Genomic DNA, 13,252 nt, shown 5'->3' on the forward strand with positions numbered 1-13,252 from the left:
GCGCGAACGCAAGAAAAAGAAAGTTAACACCTTCCACGCAAGCAAAGGCTTGAAGCAAGATATCGAAAATTTTTGTCTTGCGTTTGCATTCACGTTTGCAGTGTGTGAACTAGAAAACGCAAGTGAACGCAGACGCATCAACAAACGCAAAAATATTCTCAATGATAAATTTAAAAAACAGAATTTGAAGTCAGAGATATTAAAAAAGTACTGGGAACGGAATTTTTCGAAGAAAAGCTGTGTGGAAGAAAAATTATTTTTAAAAATTCGTTTTGTAAGGATAAAAGGTATAAGAACGTAATTAAAGTGGCTTTGTGCTGATTACGATCGTCGTTTCTTAAGTATAAAAAACTAATAAAAAAAAATCGATTTTTTGATAAAATCAAGGTATACCGTCACCTCAATGCAACACGTGCACAAGAAACGACACAGATGTTGCGCAAAACGGTTTATCCATAAAATAAATACGGTACAACAATATTGTTCCGTTTTTGACAAAACTAAATATATTTGTAAAAGCTAAACGCAAACGTGGACGCTGATTATCTCCACTTGCACAATTTAAAAGACATTTGAATTCTTGGGTTTAGAATGAGGACGAACAACTACAGAATTTTGGCGTTAATTAGTTTATTTCAACTAGCTACGTTCTTTGTGGGGCTACAAAAGGTCTCTGTTGCGCTCCACCAAATGGTCTCTGTTGGGCTCCGCCAAATGGTCTAGGTGGTGCACCAGGCGCTCCAGGTGTCTGTCCTGGACGTTGCTGTCTGTTGTCATCACGCTGAAAAAAGAAAAATGTTGTTTATGTTTGCTGTTTCTGACTAACTTCAACAAAAAAAATTGTAGCCAATACACAACGATTCGTTAATATTTACCCTCATTCCGAATCTTGGCGGTGGAGTACGGATTTTTCTGTCTTCTCGAGATCTGTTACGCACAACCTTCGAATGGATAGCACAACTCACACAGTAGCTCAATTTTGCATACAGTTTAGGAAGTTGGTAACCTATAAACAAACAGAACTAACATTACAAGTGACGAAGATGTATTTACAGACAACTAACATTCACGACAGGATGACATGATGTTGCAGACAAAAAGAATAAAAATGAAATTCAAGATGAAGAATCTGCAGGTGTGCAATCTTACAGGTGTGTACACCATTATTTAGTCATGGCACTCAATAAAGGTGTGTGAGTCCACGGTGGAGAATGGTGATTAATTTAGCATCGTTTATTAATCACTGCATATAAATAATGCACAATTACTCAAACAGTGCAGATTCAATATAACTAGTTTTCCTTATACAGCCGAAGGATTTCAGTAAAAAAAGGTTGACGGATTGGATTACCTAACTTATCCACTGTAAATTTGCAGTATGTATTTACCTTGTTTTGAGAAGCTAAACAATGTTTAGGGCAAAGTGAAAAAATCAATTGTTTATAAAAAAAAGTAAGAAATTTGTACGCCCAAAAATGGAATATGCGGAATAAACTTTTGCGGATAGAGACCTCAAAAGAGATATTGCAGAATAAATTTTTGTGGATGCAAGAAATTTGGTAAATCGAAAGTCAGGAAAAACCTAATTACTATCTCGCCTGCGAGGAGTATTTAAATACAGCTGTCCGTCCTAAAATGGAAATTTTTGGCTCTCTGAGCACCGACACGGGAGTAGTCGTGTGTTCGAATCTTATCTTGGTAACTATTTTTACTTTTTTTTTTCTTTTTACTATCTCGCCTGCGAGGATAGGTTTCCAACTCGTAACCAACTAAATGTCCCAAATGGTCAATTGCAAAAAGGTATGCTGAACATAATAGTGACATCATAATTTTGATTTTTGTCACCTAAATGTCATTTTAGGCCAAAATTGGTCTGAAATTAAAACTACTTTATTTTCGACAAAATTTGGCACAGATAACAAAAAAGTATGCTAACATGATGGTGACATCAAAATTTTAATTCTTTGTCACCTAAATGCCGTTTAAGACCATAAACGTTTCAATCGCGCGACTTTTAACCATTAGCAGAAATTGTAGAATTGGGTCGCATTGTGGATGTTTCATAGTTGTGCATTTTTAATAGCGAGATAGTTTATGCAGCGCCTGCATCTTGTTTAGTATGAAAAACATCTGTCTAATTTTAATTAAAAAATCAAATATTTTTATTTGGTCAGTAACAGATCAGTAAGGTTAGAAAACATGTGTTCACCAATTTTTAGAATATATCAGGGTTAAAAGAACTACGTCACGAAACATGATCCATGGTCCGAAACAAGACCACTGGAAATGCATACTTATTACTAAACACAAGCAAATTGGCTATGAAGGTGAATTTTGCATGAACTATTTTCTTTGATAACTAGTATCATCATGTCATTAAACAAAACCCAACTCCCTTAACTAGGCTAGAGTAAACATTATATCAATGCTTTACAACCCTGTCATGATTTTAAATGTACACTATTTTTTAGTCATGGTAACTCAATTTAGAATGCACATGAGTCCACGGTGGAGAACAGTGATTTATTTAGCAATGTTTATTAAATTTTACATATAAATAACGTAAAACAACTCAAACAGTGCAAACTTATTTAAAATTTGTTGTTTCTTGACCATCTAAACGATACTTCAATGGTAAAGTTAAGTAGGTAACATGTCAGGGGACCCTTTCCAGTCATCAGGTAAACTAATTACACAGGAGTGTATTGGTTTAATTGTTTTTCCACATGGTTTTTATTTTTCACAAAAAAATTTATTTACTGCGTGTTTACTATGTAAAACATGAAATGAAAGATTGCGTATATCCAAGTTCAACAACTTCTCATAGTCGCAGTTCAATGACGTTTTAATAAAAAAACACTATACTCCCTTGTAATGTACTGTGTACTCTCTTCGCTAAAACAATTTTAATTTTAAGAGAAAATAATAGCTTTTATTAAAAGGACTAAAATGTAACACATAGTCCTGGGGGGAAGAGATGGTTGTCACTATAAGCATTTCAGTCAGGAATTAATTCTGACTTTTGGTGATCAATGTAGCTGTTTTCGGCAATGTCTCTTTAATAATAACCGTCGTCTGTCTGCCTGTGTGTCCACGAAAGCCGCGGCCCGTAACGGGAACACAACACATATTTTTGTTCACTTTGTTGCAACGGGTAAATTTAAAGGACTGGCGACCCCGTGGACCTTTTCCACGGGCTAATGACTAGTCTATATTATAATACCTGTATATGTCTCTCTGTCTGTCACGCAAAATGGTAGCTTAGCTGCACAAGTACGCACAGTATAAAAAGGACTGGCGAACCTGACGACTAGTTTATTTAATTTTCAGTTGGTTTCAATACAGTACCAACAAATGTAAACTCGACTATTTTACTACGACAATATATTTATTGAATGTACACTATTTTTTAGTCATGGTAACTCAATTAAAAATGCACCTGAGCCCACGGTGGAGAATAGTTAGTTCTTTAGCATCATTTTAAGACCTTGTTTTATGCAATAAAACAAACTCATTATTAAAACAATGCTGCATAACAAGAATTAAAAAATGTTGAATATCTTACTTTCATAAACGCTGGCCTCACTTAAATCTCGCACAGCAGCTGCTTCAACAATATTTCTTATAACAAATTTTTTGATGGCCTTATCCTTGGGGACACATCGGGCACAGTTTGTGCATCGGACATATCGGACGTGTCCACGGCCACTTTTGTTCCGTCCACCATTCCTTCGCTTTTGTGTCTAAAAAAAGAAAATAATGAGAAATTGTCTTTGAACAATTTTAGGGTGACTTACAAATTGAAAAATACATGCTGAACGCCAATTCCATGTTTAGATAACACAATGATTGCAAGAACCTTTTAACTTGTTGTTAAAAACCCTTGCTAAACTTGCGTTTAACTGAAACAAGTCAGTCAGGCCTGAAAATTTGGCAGAAACGATCGTTTTGTTTTTGCAACATTTCTGCGAATCAATAAAGCTGGTAAGGATAAATCGTTTCCCTTGGAGAATATTTAAATTATAATCATTTTATATTATAATATATATTATATATTTATATTATAATATTTTACTATAGAGTAGGTCTTGTCACTGACCAGGGGGATTATGAAATGGATCTCCACTTATCCACAAGGTCCACTTGGAAGAAACGAAAAATGTTTTGATTGTTTCCGTCAGCTTCAAATCGCGGTAATGATGGATCGTTTCCCTAGAATCCATAAATTTTAAGGCCTGTCATTTATGGTAAAGTGTCTTGGTAAACTACAGTGCCTTTTTTGTGGTGCCGTAGATTAGTGGTTATAGCTGTCGTGCTCTGTGTGGGAGACCGGATTTTCTGGGCCCTGTAAACTTGCCATGAGTACCCTAAAGAAATTAATTTTTACGGGAATTAATTTTTGCAAGTCTATATTATAATACCCATATACATCTGTCTGTCACGCAAAATCGTAACCGCATTAGCGAGACACGAAATGCAGGTAATAAAGGACAGGCTGAGCCGTGGATTTATCTATTTTTGTCAATTTAGGGAAAATTAGTTCTCACAAATTTTTTTTCAAATATATCTTGTTTGAATCAAAAAGTTTTTTCCATGTTTTTTCCGTCTTATAGCCAAAAGTGAGTCAGTCGGAGGACGCGAAATAACATATTTTTGATGGCGACCTAACATATATGGCACTTTCCGGCAAGTTGGCAGCCTCTTCCCAACTGATATTGCACAGGAAGAACTGACACCAATCAAATCCTGTTTAATTTTAAGACACTGTAGTTTGATTAAATGACAAGTGCAGGTAAGGTAGAAGATGCCGTTTAAATGACACAGTAACTGCCAGAATGAAGTTTTTAATCACGCAAGGAATTTCTTCTATCCAGGATAAAAAGGTACTGGCTACATTTCTTTAGTTTCTAGCTCGCTAAATTGGCAAATACATATCTAATTCTCAGTATGAACAAATTTTGTAATAAAAATTTTCTGTCACGTTAATAAAGCTTGTATAACTCTAAATAAACGATCAGTTTGCACTCTTACCATGCTTGCCACCGAAGGTACATATATAAAAGAGAGATATCCGAAAGAGAACGTTCCGAAGCATGGGCCCGACATTATTTGCAGCCGTGTTTGGCAATAAGCTGAAAACTACAGGAGATGGGCGTCCGTTGTTAAAATTCATGTAGAAATTTATGCATCCCAGTAAAATTATTGCTACATGTATAAATATAAAACAAAATAATTACTAAAAGGCAAATTAATTACATAGAAAACACTTAACTGTTTTTAAATTCTCTATTATTTAATTAAGTCTTTTTTTTGCCCCCCCCGTCTTAGATTTTACATTGGTTTTGTGAGCTGGAAAAGCGAGGCAAATTTGTGCGTTTGAAAGATAGCTTCCCAACCTGATGTAACTTTCCAATGTGAGCACAAGGTCTAAATGCTAAAGCTCAACTCCAAACAGCAAGTATGGCTGCAAAGGTTTTAAACACCATTGGTAAACTGGGTATCGGACTGGCTATCACTGGAGGAATCGTGAGCAATGCTTTATACAATGGTAGGCTGAAGATTTTTTAACTAGAAATTAAAAAAAAGGTTGCGAATCAGTTTGCAAGTTGCAAGCAGAATTAAGCTATCCAATACTTTATCCCTAGCGCTTCTTGTTTTTCTAGCGCTAACATCTTCCGAAATACATCAAAGTTGAATATCATAGCGTAGAAGATCCTTGGGAACGAGGAAGGGAAATGAACGCTCTCCTGCAGAACAATTCGTTGTGCAAAAACAGTTTTTTGTACCACCTTTTCCCACAGAATGATAAAAGTAAAAAGCACATTACAAAATTACACTTTAGTAGTATTCTGAAAAATTTATAATACATCGAGTTGTACAACCCACAGAACTTGGTCTTAACGTTAATGATTTTGTAGATGACCTTACAAAAAAATAGTATTTTTTTCACATAAAAATACAGGCACTAGAAGCCACAGTATCTGCTGGAACGAATTTCGAAAACTTGCGGGAAACAATTAAAACAAACAAATCAAAACAGTTTTTAAACTTTATCAAGATTTATTAAATAGCTTCAATTTTGGGCAGAAAAAACAATAAAGGTTTTGCTTTCTTTTCACCACACGCATTGGAAGATTACATCACTCAATCCAATTATACATAGTCTAAAAAAAAAAAAAACATTTTCATATAGTGAAGTTTCAAGTGCCTTTAAGGGATGGCCAAATCAATGGAATTGAAAGTGCTGTTTTTCATCTCATAAATAAGGCAAGTTCAGTAAAGTATAAAAGAAAAAACTATGGCAACTTTACTAATTTTAGATTTTACTAATTTTTAAATATTTTTTTTCAGGATTTGATTGATGCAAGGTCAAGGGAAATTAAATAAGTTTATTGTCCCAGACACATTAAAAAATACATGCGTCTTATGTTTCGTTTTTTTTTTCAACCAACATTAATGCAATCACCTAGAGGAAATTATAATTTCTCTTGCCTGTGTCATGCAGTTTGCTTAAATCAATGCACAACACAAAGTTTTGAAGCTAAGTACACAAATACAAAAAATATTACAAGTGCTGAACTTTCGTAATTATATTTTGCAATCAGACCCTATTGAAAACTATGCTGAATCATGTCTATTATTAAATTTATCCCTATAGAATAGCACCTTGGATAGGATTATTTGTTGGATGAATAAAATGACTGATAAATGGTTTATTGTAAATAAAATGGAAATTTTTACACAAATAGTTTTAAAAATAATGAACTTTTTTATGTGGGTTGTTCTCAAACATACGGGGGTGGTGGACAAAAAAATGTGATGTAATTTCTCTTGGTCTATTATTCCTGAGAATGTTCTAAGATTACAAGCAGTTTCGAAAATGGCCACACCTTTTAGAGGACCTGTCTGGCTTGGGCATCCTTGGAGTTTTGTTTAAATGACAGTTTTAATGTCATTTTAAACCTTGTTTTCAGGGAGGGTGTGCGGACAACTAATTCCCATTGACAATTACATTGCTGTTGGTTTGATAGCAAAAGTGGATATTTTTTTTAATTACTGTAAATAAAAATTGTAATGAAAAACGGTTGGTCAGCTCAATCTAACACCCAGAGCTATTTGTTTTGTTTGCACCCTAACTACAGGTTTTCCTCTATCTGGCTATCAGTCAGGTAGTAATACAGCTTCTCCATATTTATTCTACAAATTACTTTCAATTCTTTTATATACAAAACAGAGCTAGGAGGTCGCTAGCCACCTTTCGTGTTTAAGCCATACCTTGATTTGGATAAAACTGTAAAATGGTAATATTGTATTCTTACATCCTCTTAGAAACAATAAAATAAAACACAGCTCGGCGCGTTATAATTCTACAAATTACTTCAATCTTTCTTTAGAAAAGGGTAGCTTACACAGGAGCTTTCCAATCCAACTTAAATCTCCAGAAAAAGCACAACAACAGAAGAGCTTAAAATACACAAGTAAAGTCAATTAGAAACAGGACTAGCAATAAATTATTTTAAAAGAAGAAAACAGTTTTAATACTATTATTGAATTTCCGCGCCTGAAGGCGTAGGAAATTCTTTAAAACCGTTGTTTTTTTCTTTCGGAGCATTTTTTGAGAAAAAATCGACCCTGGGATTTCACGTTCTTCTGAGAGGAGGATAGTATTGGTATAACCGACTAACTAACTAACCCTGTCCCAAATGGTCAAACTCAACGTCACAGATTTAAACTTCGTACCCAAGCTCCCAAGTACTGGGAAGTCATCTAAATGACGTTTCAGGCCAAAATTGGTATTTGTTTTCGACAAAATTTGGCACAGTTAACAAAAAAAGTATGCTGAACATAATGGTGACATCATAATTTTGATTTTTGTCACCTAAATGTCATTTTAAGCCAAAATTGGTCCAATAATTAAAACTACTTTATTTTCAACAAAATTTGGCACAGTTAACAAATGAAGTATGCTGAACATGATGGTGACATCACAATTTTGATTTCTTGTTACCTAAATGTCATTTTAGGCCAAAATTGGTCCAAAAATTAAAACTACTTCATTTTTGACAAAATTTGGCACAGTTAACAAAAAAAGTATGCTCCACAATTTTACTTCGCTCGCGAAGTTCAATTGCATCACAATAATCTATAACTTTTCCACACCAATCTTTTTTACATGTTTAGCTAAGGGGTCTTTGAAAAAAATTTTGAGCCCTGTTAGCGAGATATCACTACTAAAGGGGGGGTCTGAAGTTTGAAAAAAAAATCCGCTAAGGATTGAGAAATTTCAAAAATTTGTTCGTGGCCTGAAAATTCTTCGTCATTCGTGAGCAGAATTCCTGTCATCAATTCCGATAACTTTTATCTACAAAACACGCCCTTGAGCCTTCCAAGATTTATCCAAATGTGTGTATTTCACGGACAGAAATCCACTAAAAGAGGGGGGAGGGGGTCCGAATCTTAGCGATATCCCGCTATCAGAGCCCAAAAAATTTTATTAAAAGGCCCCTGAGGCAATATGAATTAGTACCTTATAGTTAACCTTTGTCTCTACGTAAAAATACTAACCTTCTCGGTTCAGCAAATGTCACACCATACTTTTAAACTAATTACAGGTCCGTATATTTCATGGTAGCCATTATGATTTAAGGGAAAACATGCCATTCACCCAGTCACCTCTTCATAAATAGGGGCTAGATTTTTTTCAGAATCATTGTTTTCTAACTTCAAACCTAACATATTGTATAGTTTCAGGGGATTTTTCGCCACATGTCATTTATGACCGATTATCTTGCATTTTTTTCTGGGCGTGCATCATATAACATGACGTAATTGGAACCTCAAAAGATGCGTGTGGAAGAATGGAAACAATGAAAACATAGTGTAGAAAAAACATAGCAAGTACAGCGAAAAAGAGGAAGAGATCAACTAACTGCTGTGTTGTAGGATGCACGAACAGCCAATACTTGTAAAACTGGAAAGTGACTGAATGTGATTCAAAAGGATTTATTTCATCATTCATGCACTGCAAAACAGTTTCATTTTCGCTAAAAAACAAGATTAGATTGCACATATATGCTGTGCTCGGAGCGATACACCAAAAAACTCAAGCTTTGAATGCATGTTTTATTTGTGTCAATGTTAACATAAAAATTTGTGCCAGTAAATAATTACATAGCTTTTTTTAAAATTATTGTGATTAAATGTTGAAACCCAAATGTGGATTTTGTAAACATTTTCCTCCGTGTCTGCTTGGTTTGTTTACATTTTTACCTCCAAATGTGCACGCGCATCAGGCATTACATAATCACTCGAATGCACACAAAAGTAAATATCCAGACGACTGTAGTTCCATGTATTAAATTTGTTACTACTTGTGGTACAAACAATTAATTTCTTTGTTTAGGAATTCTGAAAGCTTTTTTTCCATTTGATATCAGCAATTACTAACAAAAAGGTAACAAGTAACCACCTGTATTTAGACGCTAACATTTATATCTAGCGTAAGATTACCGTCCTAACTACTGATTATCTGAACACACACCATATTACTTCATGGTTTTGACTATAAGATTATTTTCTAATGTGAGATACATTGGACAAATTTTTTTTATTTTTATTATTGAAATAATTGCACTACTTGGCGACTGGTCTTTGATAAATCTAGTAGCTGTTGCAAACAGTCGGTCTAGTTTCATAATAATATATAGGTTTGTTTAGTATTTAATGAATGATTACAAAGATAACATTAAAATAAATAGAATAAAATCTTATACCCCCCACCATGCAGAAGTTTCTCATCTGTGATCTACCCCTGTGATGTTTTGGTTGTCAGTTTTTTCCATTTCTTGTTTACATGGTATTATGGTACATCCTAAATGTAAGGCTCAGGATATCATATAGCCATTCAGTGTTGCCGTTAAAAAAGGGAAGTTACCTAGAAAAGTGAAATCATGAATTAACACGTTTGCGTAGTATGCACAGTATACGCTATATAAATAATGAGAAAAAATATTGAATAGCACATGTAATGAACTAATGGCTCAAGTGGACAAAATTTATGTGGGACTGGGAGAGCATGTAATGACTCAGCTATATGCTCTCGCTTCACAGGGTTGTGTGCATCTTTCTGTGTGCCAAGTATTGAGGGTCTTGGGTTTTTTAAAGTGTATTATACAGAACCAATCCAACTTGTGGTTTAGTTATTTTATTTTTTCTAGGCACTAGAATTTTTAAATTGCTTGAAATAAAATAGAAAAAGCATCATAGTTTACCCTTGCAGTTATACCACACTAATAAATATGAACTATACTGTAACCCTTTTTTTTTAGTGGAAGGTGGACACAGAGCTGTAATATTTGACCGTTTCAGTGGTGTTAGTCCTAATGTATCTGGAGAAGGAACACATTTTCTAATTCCGTGGGTACAAAGGCCTATTATTTTTGATGTCAGAAGTAGGCCAAGAAATGTTCCTGTTATAACTGGTAGCAAAGGTATGTTATTATTGTTCATTTTTCTGTTCTAACTCGACTTCAATTCTTTTTTTACGAGGAAAAATTTGAGTTTTTTAAGGGTTTTTTTTGCGAAAAAACAGAAAACAAGGACTTTCCAGGTTTATGATATATATTATATTAACAAAACTTAAGGGATCTAATAAAAAATTAGCAACTAAACTATATGATTACCATAAAAAACTTTGGCAACTTATTGTTTTTTCATAAAATATGCTGTCAAATTTGCCATTTTGGCAAACTCTTTAAGACAGCCACCTCTCTAATACTGATGCATAAGGCAGTTAGCTGGCCTCCTCAACACAGCCAACTTTAATTTTACCAAATTTTTAACAACATTGTTTGTGTTTAGTTAATTTTAACAAACAAATACAAACAAATTGTTTCCTTCCCCCTGAGTAAGTGCGGTAAACACGTCTGGCAGTATACATTTGAATCATTTGGATTCTTTACTAGATATTTAATAAATAATGTACTTAGTTTTGTCAAGCTTGTCTGTAGTATAATTATATAGTATAATGTTTTTAAGATACTTGGAAAAGCATTAAGTAGACGTTTTTGTTGTAGCTCAATAAGAAATGTGCAAATGATTATTTGAAGTACTTTTGTGGCATCCCTTTGATAATATTAATTTAAATCTTGATTTCCCAGCAATTGCAGCAATGTTTTACTTTGAAGAAACTCATAATTAACATAATATTTGCTGTGTCTCATAGTGATGTACAACCTATCATGTTTTTTTTTTAAATTAAGATTCCTTGTTGTGTTATTAATATATCTGTTAAATATTTATTTTTTTATTTTTTGTGAAAATTACATCATGTTACTTCTTTTTTCTTTTTTTTTTAGATTTACAAAATGTTAACATCACATTGAGGATACTATTCAGACCGCTTGCTAGTGAGTTACCAAAGATTTATATGAGCCTTGGTGAAGATTACGATGAAAGAGTTCTGCCATCAATCACAACTGAAGTTTTAAAGGCTGTTGTGGTTAGTATCATTCTCAATCGAAACAGAATGTTTAGTAGGAAGATAATATATATATAAAAACATGGAACATATTTTTAGGCACAATATGATGCAAGTGAATTGATCACACAGAGAGATATGGTTTGTCATTTTTTTTATTTTTTATTTACAAAAGTAAAGCATGCAAGGCCAGGTTTGCCATGCCTCCAAAAAACTCCTTCATTCCCCTCAAATATCTAAAAGTAGTTTTTTTACAACTTGTCACAAATTTTTATGTCTAAAATGCATAGAAATGCTAAACTTCTATAGCAATAATTTCTTCCTTACATCAAATATCTACACTTTTTTCCTCGAAATTGACTCTAGAGTATCCATGTAAGCATATTGTTGTCTATGTATACATTGGACTTGTTATAGGTATCTCATAGTGTTCAAGAAGCACTGGTATCCAGAGCATCGTCATTCGGTTTAATTTTAGATGACATTTCATTAGTAAGTAGGCCTGTTCTTTTTTAAAAAAATATTGTGCAGTCTCAATGTAGCAGTAAGGTGTGCAATAATACCCAGTTAGTTTCCAGTTTCTTTGTTTCTGTACTATATTACTGTACTGTTTTTTAGACGCATCTTACGTTTGGCAAAGAATTCACGGAGGCTGTTGAGTTGAAACAAGTTGGTGAGTATCAGATAGTTACAGAAGATTTTGTTTTGTGTTTTTAAACGAGACAGGAGAATGAAAACAGCATTTTGAGGAAATTTATTTTTTTAACAAATTTTCACAAATTTCCTCACAATTTCCTTTTTTAAATCAAAGCTCTTTTCTATTTTTATTCCAATACACATCATAAATGCATTAATCTAGGAAGTGTTTCCACTAACATGCATGATCCAGTAATATCCTTTAATAATAATATTGTGCAATACTTTTCTTTCTATAGCTCAACAAGAAGCAGAGCGTGCCAGGTTTTTAGTCGAGCGTGTAAGTCGATGTATTTTAACTTGTGTCTGATAATGTTGATAGAAAGGATAGCCGAAATTAGACTATGTAACCTTTAAAACTTAAGATATACATATAATTAAAATTTTTACAAACCTTGGAATAATATCCTTTTCTTTCGAAAAGCATTTTTGCTTAGCTATGTTTCCTTTCAAGTTTAAATGCTGGACAATATACCTTTGTTTAAATTTTTGGTAACAGCAATTTTGCGTCTTCTTTGCATGGTACCTATGAATTTCTCCTGGATTTGTGTGAGCTGACTTACGAACCTTTTAGATAAATTAAACCTTAAAAGTGTTAAAAAGAATTAACAGATCCCCTGTAACCTTTAGCACAGCTTAACATTTTTGTGGTTAGATTTACATTTGTAAGTGACTTTCCTTTAATTTTTTGTTTTTAACTTTCAGGCCGAACAACAAAAACAAGCTGCCATCATTACAGCAGAAGGTGACGCAAAGGGTGCAGATCTTCTTTCTCGTGCGTTTAAAAAAGCTGGAGATGGACTAATAGAATTGAGAAAGCTTGAAGCTGGAGAAGAAATTGCACAAAATTTAGCTGGGTCTAGAAATGTGGCTTACCTGCCAGACGGGCAAGGAGTATTAATGAATTTACCGGCACCCTAAAGTAGTGAATGATACATTTGCAAAATAGCAATATTTTAAAAAAAGGTGTTTCTGAAACATACGCACCTACGTGTACAGCATTTTATCTTGTGTACTTGCTTTGGAATATTTTTTTGAAATTATGTCAAATATTTTAGTTACCTTTGATAAATATTT

General features: G+C 33.7%; 2 protein-coding genes across 2 annotated transcripts; one reads left to right on the forward strand and one right to left on the reverse strand.

Annotated features, from left to right (window-relative positions):
* Positions 1-613: 613 nt before the first annotated feature.
* LOC130640777 (40S ribosomal protein S26-like) lies at positions 614-5,171 on the reverse strand. The gene is made up of 4 exons (XM_057447320.1): positions 5,032-5,171; positions 3,566-3,743; positions 876-1,006; positions 614-781 (listed from the first exon to the last, which is right to left on the reverse strand). Exons 1-4 carry the CDS (start codon positions 5,104-5,106, stop codon positions 644-646), a joined length of 522 nt encoding a protein of 173 aa, XP_057303303.1. The 5' UTR covers positions 5,107-5,171; the 3' UTR covers positions 614-643.
* Positions 5,172-5,387: 216 nt separating this feature from the next.
* Positions 5,388-13,247, forward strand: LOC130640773 (prohibitin 1-like). Its single transcript, XM_057447317.1, has 8 exons — positions 5,388-5,548; positions 10,329-10,490; positions 11,358-11,500; positions 11,579-11,620; positions 11,897-11,971; positions 12,098-12,152; positions 12,415-12,455; positions 12,881-13,247. Exons 1-8 carry the CDS (start codon positions 5,461-5,463, stop codon positions 13,094-13,096), a joined length of 822 nt encoding a protein of 273 aa, XP_057303300.1. The 5' UTR covers positions 5,388-5,460; the 3' UTR covers positions 13,097-13,247.
* Positions 13,248-13,252: the final 5 nt, after the last annotated feature.

This window comes from Hydractinia symbiolongicarpus, chromosome 4, assembly GCF_029227915.1.
Source record: "Hydractinia symbiolongicarpus strain clone_291-10 chromosome 4, HSymV2.1, whole genome shotgun sequence".
Classification (NCBI taxonomy): domain Eukaryota; kingdom Metazoa; phylum Cnidaria; class Hydrozoa; order Anthoathecata; family Hydractiniidae; genus Hydractinia; species Hydractinia symbiolongicarpus.